Source organism: Lepisosteus platostomus, chromosome 26, assembly GCF_059453375.1.
Source record: "Lepisosteus platostomus isolate fLepPlt1 chromosome 26, fLepPlt1.hap1, whole genome shotgun sequence".
NCBI classification, from domain to species: domain Eukaryota; kingdom Metazoa; phylum Chordata; class Actinopteri; order Semionotiformes; family Lepisosteidae; genus Lepisosteus; species Lepisosteus platostomus.
In genome coordinates, this window is record NC_142636.1 from 15649991 (window position 1) to 15668516 (window position 18526).

General features: G+C 59.4%; 1 protein-coding gene across 1 annotated transcript; it reads left to right on the top strand.

Annotated features, from left to right (window-relative positions):
- Nucleotides 1-230: 230 nt before the first annotated feature.
- Nucleotides 231-17896, top strand: LOC148640409 (IgGFc-binding protein-like). The gene is made up of 21 exons (XM_088620835.1): nucleotides 231-300; nucleotides 522-572; nucleotides 1507-2724; nucleotides 3302-3642; nucleotides 4145-4718; nucleotides 4862-5463; nucleotides 5724-6294; nucleotides 6932-7527; nucleotides 7810-8380; nucleotides 9117-9313; nucleotides 9424-9562; nucleotides 10063-10391; nucleotides 10768-11341; nucleotides 11635-12236; nucleotides 12687-13260; nucleotides 13636-14231; nucleotides 14509-15082; nucleotides 15230-15429; nucleotides 15810-16190; nucleotides 16446-16735; nucleotides 17715-17896. The coding sequence occupies exons 2-21, from the start codon at nucleotides 524-526 to the stop codon at nucleotides 17719-17721; spliced, it is 8985 nt and encodes a 2994-aa protein (XP_088476961.1). The 5' UTR covers nucleotides 231-300; nucleotides 522-523; the 3' UTR covers nucleotides 17722-17896.
- The last annotated feature ends 630 nt before the right edge of the window (nucleotides 17897-18526 follow it).

Here is an 18526-nt window from a genome sequence, read left to right on the forward strand (position 1 = left end):
GCTGTACGTGTGTAGGAGTGTGTCCTGTCTAAGCTTGACAATACTCTAGTCCCGATCTGCACTGTGTTCCCGAAGAGCTGTAATGGGTCAGAGGAAACCCTGCTCTTACTTGGAAGCGCGAGTAAAAATCCAGGAGCCATCTGACCGGCGATCATCTCTTCCGAGCGCTCAGCGCTGCACCCCTGTCACGGACCCCAGCGCTGTAACTGGGAGCGGTGATGAGACTGTGACAAAGCCGAATTGCCGTCTCTGTCCACACAGGGGCGCTGTCCTGGCACCCGCTGACTTCGCAGTCTGGCGGTGAGCTCCACTGGTGGGACTTGTCTCGGTCTGCTGGCAGGACAGCGTCCGGCATCTCTCCCGCAGTCAGACGACTGCAAGAACTACAGACAGTTTCCCCCTCTTTCTGTTCACACTGAGTGAAATAGTCCTGCCACTGCAAGTTTCTACAGCCTCACATGTGGGGTTCCCTGCCACAGTGCCCCGATACTGACCAGCCTTCCTGTACTCTCTTTCTGCAGCCATGGAGACCAGAATACTTTTGCTGTGGGTAGCAGCCATGCTGGTGAACGGTAAGCAGATGCTCTCGGTCAGCCTTTCATGCAGCTGTTTGTTCAATATTCCAACCCAGTTCGCAATTCAGCACTGCTCAAAAGTTGCCCCAGGGGTATCGGACACTGCCTGTTGGTTGATTTCTATGTATACGTTAGATAAAGGCAGGTCTCGCTTTTCTTTATTTGAACAAGAAACGGCAAAAATGCATACAGAGAACAATACTGTATATTTACTTTCTCTGAAGGCTCGTGACAAAGTTTCTCTTAGATTAATTCCCAGCAAGGCGATAAGCATTCAAGGTACTGTATGGTGTCTTTGAATGCAGAACTGGTCAAGGGAGCACAGGTAAATGGGGTGAATGCTTAAATTGGGGTAGTGTCCCTGGGGTACACCTCTAATGACTGTTAAATTAGGGGCCTGCACTTCCGAACTCAAAACGGCCATCTAGATTCTGGTATAGGTAGAAAATGCATCATGTTTGCAGCTGAAATAAAATGGGAACGTTAAGAAACACTGCAGAGGCATCTCAGGATTGAGTATTTAGATCAGGTCCCCTCAAAGGCACTGACAGCCCATGCGCTGGACCCCTCAGATTCAACCAGAGGACAAGTGGACAGCCATGCTGTTAGTTATATTTTTTAGGCTTTTTTGAATACCTGAGTCAAATGGATATATTTTGCTGGGGGACTTACACTTTAAAAAAAAAAATCACACTCACGGGTCCTGAATGGCTTTTCAAATTGCCCAGATCTAGTGTTTTTAAGAAGTTATCAGTTAGCAGTGTCAGGGACATTATCTGAGAAATTACCTACTGGTTTTGTGGAAAAAGGAAGTAAGCAGCTGCAGTGGTCTGCTTCTTTAAAGACATTCTAAAGTACCTGTGACCTGTGCAAGTGAGTCAAGGAGCAATTTGGGCTCAGCACCCCTTTCCTCGATCTGTTTGTTTCCCAGATGCCAGTGGCTTGTGTCCAACAGGAACGGAGTTCCTCACCGCCTTCATGACCAACTTCAGAGCAAACTCCTTCGGCCCCCAGTTCGAGCTGCTCATCGCCTCGTACCGATCCAAAGCCACGGTCAAGGTGGAGGTGCAGGCCCTCGGCTTCTCAAAGACGGTGACGGTGAACAAGGGGGCCACGGAGCACGTCGTCTTGCCGAACGCCGCCGAGCTGCAGGGCACCGGGTACTGCACGAAGACGGTCCGCGTCACCTCCGACTACGAGGTCTCGGTGGTGGCCTACAACACCAAAACGTCCACTGGGGACAGCGCCGTGGTGTACCCCACTCCGCAGCTGGGCAGAGAGTATGTCATCTTCACGCCCAACACTGGTCTGTCCGACATGGACAAAATGGCCGTCGTCATCAACGGCAAAGACGCCAACCAGGTCGAGATCATCCCCAGAGAGCAGATCACCATCAACGGTGTTGGCTACAAGCCGGGCAGTAAGATCACCGTCTCGCTGGCGCCCTACCAGCTCTACCAGCTGAAGAGCAGGTGCACCCTCACTGGGACCCGGGTCAAGGCGCAGCAGCCTGTAGCCGTGCTGGCTGGGCACCAGTGCTCGGTCCGGGCCCAGTACTGCAACCACGTGTACGAGCAGCTCGTGCCGGTGGACCGCTTCTCCACCCGCTTCCTGGTGCCGCCCATGAACGCGCTGCCCTCCAAGGACCTGGTCCACGTGGTGGCGGCCGAAGACAAGACGCTGGTGCGGATCGGCAAGGGCAGCGCAACCGAGAGCAGGACCCTCATGGCTGGCGACGTCTGGGACTCCGGCGTGGGGGCGTTTGCGCCCCTGAGCATCGAGAGCGACCGGAGGGTCATGGTCATGTACTACGGCGGGGGTGGCCAGTACGACCCCTACCTGATCAACGTCATGCCCACGGCGGAGTTCGCCAACCAGTGGGTCGCGGACACCCAGGGCGGCTTCAACAGCGAGGCGGCCATCGTGATCGAGGCCGATGGCGTCGGCAGCCTGAAGGCGGATGGCAGGAGCCTCAACCCCCAGAAGAAGTGGGAGCGCTTCGGCGCGGATTCCAAGTACGTGTGGTCCAGCCTCGACCTCGCCACCTCGGAGCGCCACTGGGTCATCAGCAGCGACGCCCTCATGGCGGTGTACGTCTACGGCGGGAAGCCCCGCGATGGATACGGCAACACGGGCGTGTGCTACTCGGGTGAGCCAGTAGGGAGAGGACTGGGTCCACGTGGGTCCGGGCCCTGTCTGGGGAGGGGCAATCACAGATTGTCTTCTGCAGGACTAAGCTGTTCAATAGTGTGGGAGCAGGTTCAGGGGTAGTGGTGGGGTTCGAGGTTAGGATTCGGAATCAAGCCTTACAATAGCAAAAGGTGCATGCAGGGGGTAAGGATCAAAGCCTACCCCAGTATGACCTTCTGCTAGCCTTTGATCGTTGTATTTGCAAGCACAAGGTTCTTGCGTAGTCTGACTAATTCCAAGCCAGACTCTGGCGAACGAGGCTTCAACCATAAAGTGCTTGCATGTATGAGATGACGCAGGGTAAGGGGTAAAAGCATAGGAAAAAGTGTCCTTCTGCTGTCCTTTGATCTTCCTTTGCCAGTGATTAGTCACCTTCTCCTCTAAGTGGCAAAGCAACCTTGCATGTCAAAATGCAGCTACACTGACTAACTTCATGCTTGTGTAATCCTAACTGGAGCTTCCTAGTGGCCACTGGTAAAGGGGCCGAGGAGTCCGAAAAGCTGTAGCCTCACCGCGTGGTTCTCTTGTTCCACCAGCTCCTGCTCCCACCCCGCCGCCGGATCCCTGCGCGGCTGTGAAGTGCCGGGAGAAGGAGGAGTGCCGTGCCGGCGTCTGCAAGCACATCTCCAAAGCCACCTGTGAGGCCGTGGGGGACCCCCACTACACCACCTTCGACGGGAGGAAGTTCGACTTCCAGGGCACCTGCAGCTACACCCTGTCCGCCACCCGCGGCGATGCCGGCGGCCTGGAGCAGTTCGCCGTCACCGCCAAGAACGAGAACAGGGGCAACACAAAGGTGTCCTTCGTGCGGACGGTCACCATCACCGTCTACGGCCAGACCATCAGCATCAGCAAATACGACAGCGGGAAAGTCGGGGTAAGGGAATGATTCGGGCCATGTTTCGAGTCAGCTGGGACTGGGACTTGTCCAGGCAAGCTGCTTGCGCTCAGAGGGGGAAGAGTCGGGATGAGGCAGATGGGGGTGGGAGGCTTGCATGGATTTCTTGGAAAACAGTGACTCCTGGGAACCCACAGCAACACTGGAGATAGACGAGGCACGACTCCTGGCACCAACTCTGTGCCCCTTGGCCTTAGTGAGGGAAGGTTGACTGGGTGGCGGCGGGGAGGGTTGCACTAATCAGTAATGCACCACATGCAATACCTTGCACACAATAGAGGCCCAAGTGACCTCTAGTGGCAGATCACTGGCATTTCAATCCTTACTACTGCTGGCAGTGACGCTAGCATTCGTGCTCGTGTGAGATGAAAGAGGTGCTCTGTTCACAGAATGCCAAGCTCGCAGCCTGAGGTTAAAGTACGAAGGCGTGTGCCCCCATGGTGTAACTTCCTGATTCTTGTTTTGCTGTGGCCCCATCCAGGTAAACGGCATCTCCAGCAACCTGCCCGTCACCCTCGTCAACGGGAAACTGCGGGTGGCGCGTAGCGGGCGGTACGCCCTGCTGACGACGGACTTCGAGCTGCAGGTGATGTACGACTGGAACATGGCCCTGTTCATCACGGTGCCCAGCAGCTACTTCCGCCTGCTGGGGGGCCTCTGCGGCAACTACAACGGCGACCGCGGCGACGAGTTCTCCAACCCCAGGGGGGAGCTGGTCACCGCCGTGCTGGACTTCGCCAGCAGCTGGAAGGTCGAGGACAAGGACCTCTTCTGCCACCACCACTGCAACGGGGAGTGTCCCAGCTGCTCCCTGACCCTGCAGGAGAAGTACCGCGGGGAGGATTTCTGCGGGCTCATGGCCAAGAAAGACGGCCCCTTCGCCGGCTGCCACGCCACGCTGAACCCCGAGAAGTACGTGGACAACTGCGTCTACGACATCTGCATCAACAAGGGCTACCGGAAGTTCCTCTGCGAGGCCCTGGAGAGCTACGCCGATGCCTGTCAGCGGGAAGGAGCCAAGCTGACGGGCAGCTGGAGAACCCTGGCCTCCTGTCGTAAGTCCCGCCATCGCGAGTAACCCCAGCAAATCCGGCCTCCGATTCTCGCTCTGAGGTTTACTTCCACAGCTCCCAGCACTGCGCAGACCTGCCGAGAAAGATCCCGTAGCTCTTGACCTCTCCTCCTCTTCCCCCTGCAGCGCTGGACTGCCCGGAGAACAGCCACTACGAGGCCTGCGGCAGCGCCTGCCCGGCGTCCTGCGGCGACCTCGACGCTCCCGCCCGCTGCCAGCTGCCCTGCGCGGAGACGTGCGTCTGCGACAGCGGCTTCGTGCTGAGCGGGAGCAGCTGTGTGCAGAAGGGCGCCTGCGGCTGCAGCCACGAGGGCCAGTACTACACGCCGGGGCAGGAGTTCTGGGCGGACGAGCGCTGCGGCCGGCGCTGCACCTGCCAGGCGCGCACGGGCACGGTGGCGTGCGTCTCCGCCGGCTGCAAGAGCTCGGAGGTGTGCGATCTGCGGGACGGGGTGCGGGGCTGCTACCCAGCCTCCTTCGCCACCTGCGAGGCCTCCGGCGACCCCCACTACCGCTCCTTCGACGGCAAGACCTTCGACTTCCAGGGCACCTGCACCTACCAGATGGCCAAGCTGTGTGGCAGCGCGGCCGGCCTGGTGCCCTTCGAGGTGCACCTGCAGAACGAGAACCGCGGCCAGAACAAGGCTGTGGCCTTCACCAAGATGGTCAGGATCTTGGTCTACGGCCACGAAATCATCATGAGCAAGGACAGCCCAGGCAGAGTCATGGTAGGCCCCTCTGTCCGGCCCCAGACCTTTGAGAGGCAGGGAGTCTGTCCACAATGCACTTCCATGTGTTAAAGAGGTTCTGAGTGAACGGAATTTCTTCTGAATTTCTTGCTTTGCCAGTCATAGTTACCTGGGCGAGATCAGCGAGTTGCATTAGCTGGTCCTATCTAGCGGCCTCTAGTGGCGGCTCATGGGAATGGCAGAGCTTCCATGGGGCACTAGGGCAAGATGCATGACCGTTGTCTCCTCCCTCTTTGCAGTTCAACCAGCTGTACGTGAACCTGCCCTTCTACTTGGAGGACAACAAGCTGTCCATTTACCGCAGTGGCTTCGCGGGGGTGGTGAGGACGAGTTTCGGCATGACCGTGAGCTTCAACTGGAACAGCTACTTCTCCGTCACCCTTCCCAGCACCTACTCCGGCGCGGTCTGCGGGCTGTGCGGGAACTGGAACGGTAACCGCGGCGACGACATGCTGATGCCGGACCGGTCCCCCGCCAGCACGCCCACCGCCTTCGGGCACAGCTGGAAGGTGAAGGACGACCCGGGCTGCTCCAGCGACTGCAAGGGCGGTGTCTGCCCCTCCTGCGACCCGGGCCAGCGCCGCGCCTACGAGGGCGCCGACTTCTGCGGGAGGATCACGGACCGCAGCGGCCCCTTCAAGGACTGCCACGCCAAGGTCGAGCCCCAGCTCTACTTCGACAACTGCGTCTTCGACGTGTGCCTGTACCGCGGCCACTCCTCGGCCCTCTGCGAGGCCCTCACCGCCTACACCACCGCCTGCCAGAGCGCTGGGGCCACCGTGGCCCTCTGGAGGAGCGACAGGCTCTGCCGTAAGTGCAGCCGCTCCGCGGGGTCCCTGTCTTTGAGCTGGGAGGGTAGAGCAGCCCGCGGATGCAGGACCTGCATGTGTTCTGGGAACCGGGCGCGATACAGGAGCGACGTTGGCCCCCTTTCAAACGTTAGAGGCATAGAGGTCCCTGTGATTCTCCAGCAGGGGCCATATACAGCTCTGTGTACTATTGGCACTATACAGAATGAGCACAAGAATGGCCCCTGATATTGAGCATTTAGGAAGCAAAGCTGTTCGGCCTTTATTGCAGAATTAAAGGTGCATGGTAGACGATCGTGCTGAGGTACCAGAACATTCAATTCATTGCCCTGCCAGTCTTGAATTCTTTACAGCTCAGTTATAAAGAAACCGTGATGCCACACCGCCTGCTTAAAACGGTATAGAAAGGCCTTTCGACACTCTAACCAGATAACCTTTTATATAGAAATCGGAGCTTTTAACACTGGGCGCAGAGCAGAGGCACCCACGTCACCCCGGTGTGGTTGTGTATCTGGCCCGCCGGTGGGGTGGATGTTGGAGTAGCACTGAGCCGTCGTTAACAAACCTGTTTGCTGCTGCGTGTGGATCTGCCGCCAGCGCTGGCACGGTAATGACTGTCGCCCCCCTCTCTCCGCCAGCCGCGGCCTGCAAGGAGAACAGCCACTACTCGGTGTGCGCTGCCGGCTGCCCGCTGACCTGCCGCGACCTGTCCAGCGCGCAGACCTGCGCGGGCACGCCCTGCCGCGAGGGCTGCGAGTGCGACGACGGCTTCCTGCTCAGCGACGGCCGCTGCGTGCCCGTGGCGGACTGCGGCTGCGTGCACGAGGGCCGCTACTACAAGGCAGGCGAGGTCTTCTTCCCCTGGGGGCTGTGCAGCAACCGCTGCGTGTGCCAGCAGGGCGGCGCCGCGGCGTGCGACGAGGCGGCCGCCTGCGGCCCCAACGAGAAGTGCGTGCTGAAGGACGGCGTGCAGGGCTGCCACCCCGCCGGCACGGGCACCTGCTGGATCGCCGGGAACACGCGCTACCGCTCCTTCGACGGGCGCGGCTTCAGCCTGTTCGGGAACTGCATGTACAGGGTGGCCGAGGCCGTCGGCAAGGACGGCAAGCTGGCGCCCTTCCTGGTGACGGTGCACCAGGAGTCGGCTCTGGGCGTCACCGTGACCAGGAGCGTCGCGATCCGGGCGTACGGCTACGAGCTGACGCTGCTCCCCGGACTCAGCTGGGAGGTCAGGGTGAGTCCTCCTCCCGTCTCGGCGATCGTCTTGCAAAACTCCCCCAACAGCGAAGACAGAAATGAAGCTCCTTCCTTCCTGTTGCAGACTGGAAATGCTAATTTCACATTCAGAGGGGAGGAGGCGAGATTTGAATCGGTTGGACTTATTGGTGTAACCTCTCTCTGAGAGAAGGACAACCTGTCTCACCCGTCCCGTTGATCTGGGGGTCCTCCCTCAGGATCGGGGACATGGAGGTGTACAGAGGTGGGCTCCGTCTTGACGGCTGTCCTCCCCCCTCAGGTGGGCGGCGTGAGGGCGAACCTGCCCCTGTCGCTGGAGGACGGGAGGGTGTCCGCCTACCAGAGTGGGATCCACATCATCGCGGAGACTGACTTCGGCCTGAAGGTCAGTTACGATGGCGCCTCGTCCGTCGTCTTCAACGTCCCCTCCACCTACAAGGGCGCGCTGGGGGGCCTGTGCGGCAACTACAACGACAACAAGGCGGACGACTTCGCGCTGCCGGGCGGCACCCAGGCGGGCAGCGTGGACGCGTTCGCCGCCGGCTGGGTGCCCGCGGAGGAGCAGCCCAAGTGCGTGACCGGCTGCGGCACCGACTGCCCCGGCACGGACGACAAGAAGAAGCCCGAGGCGGAGAAGGAGACGGCCTGCGGGATGCTGAGGTCCGCGAAGGGCCCGTTCGCCGGCTGCCAGGCCGCCGTGCCGCCCGCCGAATACTTCGACGACTGCGTTCAGGAAATGATCACGGAGGGAGGGAACCAAGACATCCTGTGCCGGCACATCCAGAAGTACGCGGCCGCCTGCCAGGCCGCCGGGGGCTCCATCGGCGTCTGGAGATCCGACAAGTTCTGCCGTAAGTAGAAGATCTCACTCCCTTGCTGCCATCCCCATGATTCCATCATTCCCAAATGACTGCCGAAGACAACGGTGTGTGTGTGTGTGTGTGTGTGTGTGTGTGTGTGTGTGTGTGTGTGTGTGTGTGTGTGTGTGTGTGTGTGTGTGTGTGTGTGTGTGTGTGTGTGTGTGTGTGTGTGTGTGTGTGTGTGTGTGTGTGTGTGTGTGTGTGTGTGTGTGTGTGTGTGTGTGTGTGTGTGTGTGTGTGTGTGTGTGTTATTGCTCTCTCTACAGGCTCCACGGTTTTGCTTCCCAAGTCACGTGGGCCTTGGTATTGGAAACCGTACAGCCGGGTTCTTCAGCATGAAGAGTTTTCTCGGTGTATTCCTTGCCGGAGGAGGGTTTACCAAATCCTCCCTACAGGACTGTGAAGAAATGAGTGTTCTGCTCTGTGTGATGGCTTTGCGATTGCAGAATATCATTTTATTACGACTACCTTGTCTCTATTATGGGATATTTTGCTCCTGTTTAAAGGGGGAGGGGTGAATAGATTGGGTTTTTTTTGCCCCTTGAGCCACTGTGCTGCTCTATACTGTTATATAGTAGCTTTAAAACCCACTTGAAACGCTTGTTAAACTGAACCGGTCATCAGACGCGAGCCCGTTACAAGTGAAACATGCGGAAGTGTTGAGAAGAGGGAAGTCTCGGACCACAGATCCCGCCTCACTGTCCCCACGGCATCTCCCCCTCCGCAGCGCTGAAGTGCCCGGCCAACAGCCACTACGAGCTGTGCGCCGACACCTGCGCGGCCACCTGCGCCTCCCTCAGCCAGGCCGTCCGGTGCCCCAGGTGCCAGGAGGGGTGCCAGTGCGACGAGGGCTTCGTGTTCACGGCGGGCGCCTGTGTCCCGCTGGAGAGCTGCGGCTGCATGGTGGAGGGGCGCTACTATAAGGTACAGATCCGGTCCTCCGGCCGTTTTCGGCTTCGGTTGCTGCGGTTGTATCGATGTTCCCCCTTGTGTGTGAATTGCCTGGGCTCTGACAGCGCCTCTCTGTGCCGCAGTCCGGCGAGGCGGTCCTGCAGAAGGCCTGCAGCGAGCTGTGCACCTGCAAGGCGGGTGTGCTCAGCTGCAGCCGGGCCGACTGCGCCTCGGACGAAGCCTGCGAGGTCCGCAACGGCGTCATGGGATGCTACAGCAAAGGTAACCGCGGCAACAGCGGACCCCCACCGCATTCATGGGGAAAAACAAAAGCAAGGAAACGTGTGCAGGCCCCCTGCCCTGGCCACATTTAACAGCTGAACCCTCAGTGGGACCCGATCCTGCCCCAGGACAGGAGAAGAGGCTGTCCCAGCTCCTTGCCTCCTCATTGGCCTCAGGGTTGAAATGTCTTTCTGTGATGAGGGACTTCTGTGACCTGAGGTTCAATTTTCTGCTTGTGAAGGTCTGACACACCCTGTCCTTCATGAGATTGTGTCTAAGCTGTAAGAACCGTTATCAAGAGGCAAGATGGACCTGATGTCCTCCTGTTTGATTGTTGGTAGTTAATTGATTCCAGGATCTCTTTCTGGCCTTTCTTGAAAGGCACCTATTCTGCTGCAACAGCATGACTGGGTACCTTGTTCCACACTCCCACCACCCTATGTGTAAGGTAGTGCCTCCTGGAAGCCTTTATAAAGGCGGCTCTGATCGTGCCTCTGCAGACCCCTGCCAGAACACCAAGTGCCGGCAGAAGGAGGACTGCATCGTGCGGGACACCCAGGCCGTGTGCGTCGCCCAGTCCAAGGCCACCTGCTGGGCCATGGGAGACCCCCACTACCAGTCCTTCGACGGGAAGCCCTTCAGCTTCCAGGGCACCTGCAGCTACATCCTGGCCCGCACCACGGGCAGGGACCCCACCCTCACGCCCTTCAGCATCCTCAACAAGAACGAGGTGCGCGGCAACGCGGACGGCTCCTTCGTCAAGCTGGTCACCGTGCAGGTCAAGGGGCACGAGATCGCCATCCTGCGGGGAGAGCGGGGCCGCGTGCGGGTGAGTGCGCGGGCACGGCGGGAGGGAGGGGGGGTCCCGCTGGCTGGCCGTGTTCTTCACGCGGTGTGGGTCTACTGGGGGGTGGTTCGCTGTTTTTCTTCGGCACGCTGTCCTGCCACAGGGTCACGACGCCACTGACGGCGTTCGGAACGTCTTCCCTGAGAGCCCTGAGGCGCCACCTGGGTGTCGGTGTTGTCACTGCGGGGCACGCCCGTCTCGCGATCGGGACCCGCGGCCGAGCCGGTCTTCCTGCCCCTGTTCCTGCTGCTCAAAAGGCTCACTCCGAGCCGCGGTTCTGTTAAACCACGTAGCGGTAATTGAACGAGTGTGGAGAGGAGGTCATCCCGTGAGCCGACGCTCTCCGGTCTCTCCCCAGGTGGACGGCATCAGCTCCAATCTCCCGGTGAGCCTGGAGTCGGGGAGCATCCGGATCGTGCAGTCGGGGATCAGGGCCGTGCTGGAGACGGACTTCGGGCTGGAGGTCGTCTTCGACTGGACCACGCTCTTCATGGTGACGGTGTCCAGCAGTTACTATGACAACCTGGAGGGCCTCTGCGGGAACTACAACGCGGACACGGGGGACGACCACATGGCGGCCACGGGCGTGCTCGTCGCCAACGTCACCGAGTGGGCGCGGTCCTGGAGCCTGCCGGACCGCGACCCCTTCTGCTGGCACTACTGCCAGGGCTCCTGCCCCACGTGCGCCGACGCCGACCAGGAGCTGTACCGCGGGCAGAGGTTCTGCGGCCTGATCGAGGACAAGAGCGGGCCCTTCGCCCAGTGCCACGGCGCCCTCAAGCCCCAGCTGTTCGCCGACAACTGCCTGTACGACGTGTGCCTGAACAGGGGCCGGCAGGAGGTCTACTGCCAGGCCCTCGCCAACTACGTGTCGGCCTGCCGGGCGGCCGGGGCCTCGGTCTCGGCCAAGTGGAGAGAGCTCGCCAAGTGCCGTGAGTACCAGGCCTGCCGCGGCGCGGGAGACCCGGTGGGGCGACAGTGGCCAATGTGGGTCAGCTGTGCGATGGTGTTGCACCGGGCAGTATAATGAGGAAGACTGTAGGAAGATGGTTACAAATGAGGGGGGCTATTCTGATCTTTAAGGGGTAAAATTACCTCTTTGGGGTTTAGTAGGTAATTGATCTCACTTGAGCTTCTTTCTGATATTGGCTGCAGCCACTTGATTGGGTAGGTTGTTCCAGACCCCCGCCACCCTCGGTGTAAAGACGTGCTCTTCTGTCCTCAGCGCTGAACTGCCCCCAGAACAGCCACTACGAGTTCTGCGGCAGCCCCTGCCCGGCCACCTGCGCGGAGCCCAAGCCGCGCAGCCCCTGCCCGCTGGCCTGCACCGAGTCCTGCCAGTGCGACGAGGGCTTCGTGCTCAGCGGGGACAGGTGCGTCTCGGCGAAGACGGGCTGCGGCTGCACCCACGGCGATCGCTACTACCTGCCCGGCGAGGCCTTCTGGGCGGACGCCAGGTGCCAGCAGCAGTGCGCCTGCGACGGCGCCACGCAGACGGTGTCCTGCCGGCCGCGGGGCTGCAAGGCCAGCGAGCAGTGCAAGGTGGTGGACGGCGTGCAGGACTGCTACCCCCTCAGCTACCAGACCTGCACGGCCCTCGGGGACCCCCACTTCCGCAGCTTCGACGGCCGCAGGTTCGACTTCCAGGGCACCTGCGTGTACCGGCTGGCCGGCGTCTGCTCCAAGGACCCCAGCCTGCCGGCCTTCGACGTCACCCTGGAGAACAACAACCGTGGCAGCCGGCTGGTGTCCTTCGCCAGGGTGGTGTCGGCCAAGGTGCTCGACCGCACCGTCACCATCAGCCAGGACTACAGGGGCAGGATCCTGGTAGGTGTGCTCCTCCGGGCTGGAGGAGATCAGGGAGAGGGGCACCAGCGCGCTGGGCGTGGAGATCTCGATCCATCATATAAACCCACTGAAGCCCAGCGGATGTGAGCCTGGAGGGGAGACACTGGGAAAGCTAAGGCTGATGCTGTTAGTGGGGCCAGTAGGGGGCGCTCACCCCACAGTCTGTGGGTCTTAATGCCCCAGTATAGTGACGGGGACACTACTGTAAAAAATGGCACCATCCTTCAGATAAAACGGGGGTCCTGCCTCTCTGTGCTCATTACAAATTCCAGGGCGTTTCTTGAGAAGAGTAGGGGTGTAACCCCTGTGTCCTGGCCGCAAGTCCCATTAGCCTCCCAATAACCCCCATCTCTGAACTGGCTTCATCACTCTGCTCTGAGAACAGCAGCTGGACCTTGCCTGACGTGCCCCTCCTTGCGCCCCCTGCAGGTCGACGGCATTCTGACCTCCCTGCCCTTCTACTTCAACGGCAGCCAGGCGAGTGTGTACCGCAGTGGTGCCTTCGCCGTGCTGGAGACCCACTTCGGCCTGAAGGTGCAGTTCGACTGGAGCAGCGCGGTCAGCGTCACGGTGCCCAGCACCTACGCCGGCGCCACCTGCGGCCTGTGCGGCAACAACAACGGCAATCTGGGCGACGACCTGCTCCTGCCCGGCGGCCAGGCCGCCCAGAGCCCCACCCACTTCGGCAACAGCCAGCGGGTGGGCGACACCCCCAGCTGCTCGCCCGAGTGCCGGGACTGCCCGGAGCCGCCGCCCAAGCCAGGCCCCGGCGAGAAGCCTCCGGCGTACCTGACCGACTGCGACGTGATCCGGAGTGCCAGCGGGCCGCTGCGGGACTGCCTGGTGCGGGTGGACTCTGCCCACTACCACGAGAGCTGCGTCTTCGACCTCCAGCTGCACCAGGGCCTCCAGAGGGCCGCCTGCGACGTCATCGCCGCCTACGTCAAGGAGTGCCAGGACGCGGGCGGCAAGATCGAGCCGTGGCGGAGGAGCGACTTCTGCGGTAAGTGGGGCGCAGGCGGGCAGAGCTGCTGTTCGGCTCACTGGGGCGTTAGTACTCAATCGGTCCCGGAGCCTCCTGGCTTCTGCTACAGTATGTGGCCGGGGAGCTGCTCCCCACTCCCGCCTCCTCTCTTTCAGTGTACTTCCACATAGTTTAATAGTGCCAGCTATTTTTGACTTGAAACGCACTCCCCTTGGCGTCTGCCCATATCCTATCCCGTTTCACGGTCCTGAAGAGATCCGTGGGGGTGACGTCTTCTTCCAGCCCCATAGAGGCTCCTGGGGGGCCGGGCTCTCGCTGGGATCGGACAGTCCTCGTGTGTGTGGTCACTCCACCAGTGACCATGTGCTGCCCTGTGTCTCCGCCCCCTTCCAGCTCCCTCCTGCCCCAGGAACAGCGAGTACACCACGTGCGGCCCCGGGTGCCCGGCCACCTGCGCCGACATGGCTGCCCCCCGCGGCTGCGCTGAGGGCTGCAGGGAGGGCTGCCAGTGCCAGCCGGGCTTCCTGCTGAGCGACGGCGAGTGCGTGCCCCTGCAGGACTGCGGCTGCGCCCACGAGAGCCGCTACTACCCCTCCGGCGCCACCTTCTACCCCGGGGGCGACTGCACGCAGCGCTGCAGCTGCCTCGCGGGCGCCGTGTCCTGCAGCGCGGCCTCCTGCGGCCCCCAGGAGACCTGCAAGGTGCTGGCCGGGGTGCAGGCCTGCCACCCGCGGGGCTACGCCAGCTGCGCGGTCTCCGGGAACTCGCACTACCTCACCTTCGACGGGGTGCGCTACGACTTCCAGGGCGCCTGCGGCTACACGCTGGCCCAGGTGTCCGGCTCGGCCGCCGCGGGGCTGGCGCGCTTCTCCGTGCAGCTGCAGAAGGAGCGGGCGGGCGCCGGCGGGCTGGCCGTGCCCCGCTCGGTCGCGGTGTCGGTGTACGAGGTGTCCGTCGCCCTGGAGAAGAGCCTGCCCTGGCAGATACGGGTGAGTGGGAGCGTGGTGCCCCTCCCTCGTCCCGGCTGTGCTGCTTCTCGGGTTCAAGTCCTGTCTGGGGCATCAGTCTGTGTGGAGCTTGCATGTTCCCAGCTAGTTCCTGTGGATTTGGGCCAGACTTCCTCTAAGCCGTGCTGGTTGGTTAGGTCAGGCCTGTGACTGACTGGTGATCAGTCCTCAAGGAACCACGTTGATAAAGAAACGACATTTGAAACCGATTCACCATGGAGTCTCGCTCCTCACAGATGCTCTGTCTTCCCCTTGACAGGTGAACGGCGTCCGCATCAACCTGCCCTTCTCGCTGGCCGGCGGGAAGCTCCAGGTGTCCCAGGTGGGCAAGGGCATCGTGCTGCAGGCCGACTTCGGCCTGACCGTGACCTACGACCTCCAGCAGACCGTGTCCGTCACGGTACCGTCCACCTACTCTGGCCAGCTGGTGGGAGCCTGCGGGAACTACAACGGCCGCGTGGACGACGAATTCGCCCTTCCTTCTGGGGCCCCCGCGGGCAGCGCCAGCGAGTTTGGGGTGGCGTGGAGACTCGAGGGCGACCAGGAGCTCTGTGGGGACGGCTGCCTGGCAGGGGGCTGCCCCAAGCCCGGAGACAAAGACAAGGAGGCCCTGAAGAAGCCGGACAAGTGCGGGCTGATTTCTTCCCCCCAGGGGCCTCTGGCTGCTTGTCACTCAGTGCTGCCCCCTGCTGGTTTTGTGGAAAACTGCGTCTCTGACAGCTTCGCAGCGGAGGGGAAGATGGAGGCAGTGTGTTTGGGGATACAGGCATACGTCACAGCCTGCCAGGAGGCCGGGGTCACGCTGAAAAACTGGAGGAGCAACAGCTTCTGTCGTGAGTATCACAGCGGAGTACATTTTGCTGAAGTTCTGCGAATCGGGTTCAGTCACTACCCGGACACGGGCCTGCGGGTTCCCAGAGACCCCTGCTTCTCTGTGGATCCGTAGCCCAAAACGACGACCCTCCTGTCCCCCCCCACAGCCTTCTCCTGTCCTGCCAAGAGCCACTACGCCCTCTGCGCCGACACGTGTGGCAGCAGCTGCCCGGCGGTCACCGGCCCGCTGACCTGCGCCCAGACCTGCGCGGAGGGCTGCGAGTGCGACGCCGGCTTCGTCGCCGACGGCAACAAGTGTGTGGCGGTCCAGGACTGTGGCTGCGACCTGGCCGGGATGTATCTGAAGGTAGGCAGACTCGAACCCGAGTGAGAGCAGTCGACGTACCCAAGACCCACAGCATAACGGGAAGTAATGAAGCAATTCAGTTTCAAAACATGTGCCGCAGGGGTGAATGGTAATTACATGACAGACAGGGGGAATAACGGAGTGTCAGACAGGTCGTCCGTTAGGCTCTGTATGTTGGGATTCCCTGTTGGGAAGGCTGTGGTGCTGGTACTGGCTCTGGGACACTTCACACACCTGATATTCAACCGCAGTGCCTGTGGAAACTGCTGCAGTGTAATATTCCCTGTTGAATATCGGACGTGTACTGAAAGTGTTCATCGCAGCGAAGCCCTGGGGGCCGGCAGCCCTCTCTCCTCACTGGCTTGTGCTTCCCGTCGCAGGGCGGCCAGGTCGTCTACAGGAACGACTGCACCCAGAGGTGCTCCTGCGACGCCAGGCACGACGCGGTGTGTGAGACACACAGCTGCCCAGCTGACACCCAGTGCGGGGTGAGGAACGGGGCCCTGGGCTGCTACCCCACCCACGCCACCTGCACGCTGAGCCAGGGCTCCGTGGGGTCCTTCGACGGGGCCAACAGCACCCTCAAGATAGGGGGCCACTTCGATGTGGCTGTCCACCCCGCCAGCCAGCTGTCCAGCGTGGGCCGGTTCCGGGTGGTGGCTGGGGTCCGCGTTTGCGGCCAGGACCAGCCGACCCTGGGAGTGGTGTTCGGCTTCTTCGGAGAGACTCTGGTCACCGTGTCCAGCAAGCAGAAGGTCTGGGTAAGTGTGGAGATGCTTACTTTTTGGTTGCCGTTTTTCTCTGTTAAGGTTAAAAACAATTTCCATTTATTTTTTAATTGCCATGTCCTTATCAGCTGTTGATCGAAACACCCAGCCTGTAATCGCCCCGAGAACCGCAATCAAAACTCAAAGCAAGCAGCGGACAGGCAGAGTGCTTGTAGTAGCGGACAGTTACCATGGCGAGGTCCTCAGCGGCCCGGTTCTGACCCCTGACCTGCTCTCTCCGCGGCCCAGGTGAACGGCCAGCCAGTGACCCTGCCCTGGAAGGCCAGCGAGAAGCTGACCGTGACGCTGGTGGAGGGGGCGGTGGTGGTGGTGCATGATGGGAAGGCAGTGATGCGCCTGAACGCCGCGGGAGACCTGTCGGTCACGGTGCCCAACGAGCTGATCGGGGGCGTGAAAGGGCTCTGCGGCACCTACAACAACGACGACGGGGATGACCGGCGCACCAGGGACAGCCTCCTGACCGCCGCAGAGCTCGAGTTCATCAGATCCTGGCAAGCCGAGGACTTCCTGCCCCAGTGGTGAGGCCAGTGGCGGGCCGGGGCTGTCCGGTCCTGCTGCTCCATCATACTTCCCAGAACTAAAATTCCCTCATGAGTTCAAACTGCAATCTGAAATGAAGATTTTCCTGTGCCCGTTTCCCCAATCCGGTTATTAATTGTGTCAACAGATACAACTTTGGAGCCCTTCTCTGAGCATGAACATCAACACACAATGGTGTGAAGCAAACTTAGAACTTCTAGTCCCTCACCAAAAATGGGGCTTCTCTCATTTTTACCAGGCGTTAAACTAAAACATTCAATTTGTTTGGGGGGTTACTCGTTCTTGTTCTCCACATCAAGCCCTGGGGGAGCCCCTGAGCAGCCTATTGCCTGTCTAAATGCAGATTATAAATTAGCTGCTGTATGATTCACTCCCCAAGTTGGCACATAAAATGCCCACTTATTAGTTTCAAATGACAGTGTTCCGATAGAATGTAGCTTTTTTGGTACAGATTCAGAGTCTGTGTTTTGTATTTCATTCTTCATCCATGTTTACCAGCAATTTCTCCCTTAAACCATCGCCATCACAATTTAACTGATCGAGGCCTCAGTTCAAGGCAAGGCACCCCAAACTTATCTGAGCTCAACTCACTATACCGGCCTGATGTTAACACCTTCTCCCCTGCTCCTCTACAAACTGTTGGTTTCCTCTGTTCAAACATCCTGCCATTGAAAAAACTTCACTCCAGAGCGCCTCCTAGTGGTTTAAACCACAGGCCGCTCCAGATCCAGCTGCACTGCTACACTGGCACCACATCCCACTCACTAACCCTGTAGAGCTCGATAAGCTTCATGGGTCTTTATTACCTTGCCTAGGTGGATGGGGGAGAAACACTTCACATACATCCTGGGTATCTGAATAGGAAAGAGCAAAGAAAACTAATAAATCAAAATGACCCAAAAAACTAAAATGTTTAATCGAAGGTGTTAACTCCAGATTTTGTTCCTCTCCTTGCAGTGATTAGAGGACGAGATGACTGAATGAAGAACAGCAGGCGTCTCGGAAGGATGTCCAAGGATAATGCTTGGGATTAGCAGTCACAGCGGAATGGGGAGATGCAATTGTAGAAACCTGCATGTTCCACTGAAACTGCATGTCCTGTGTGATTGTCGAGGAATAAATCGTGAGTGTTCATGGAATCTGTCCTGTCTCCTGTCGTGTGTACCTGAAGAGTTTGGTTTCATTTCAAGGGCTGCACCCCTGTGTTGCTCAGCTGAGAGCCGAGAGGGTTGGTGCTATAACCCCAGAGGACTGGGACTCGTTTCCTCGGATGTTTGGAGCAGTCTAAAAGCTGACAAGGCACCAATTGATTTTCATCCATACTAACTTTTTTAATTTTGCCATGATCTGACGTACACCTGCCTTAGGAGTGCAGGAACTGGGGCCTGTTAATTCTTAGTGAAGAAATATCTGCTGTCTTCTGGACTCAAATCTTTTATCTTTTAAAAGGGCTTTCTGCATTATATACAGTAGCGCACAAAAATCACAAACTACACTCCAAGCATTGATTAATTTACTGTTTAACTTCATCCAGCAGCATAAGTACAGTTTTAAACAATATCTTAAGCAAATGACTTTTTGCGTATAAGGAACATGAGCAACCGTTTCGTTGACTAATATTAAGTAGCTCTACAGCAAGTAAACGTGTCCTATAGCACTTGGTCACTAATGTAATCTTTAAAATGATACATTCGTCATATAAAGTAAGGAGCCTTTGGGCTGAAAGGAGCTATATGAATGCAATTAAAATTAATTTAGCCTCATCGGAC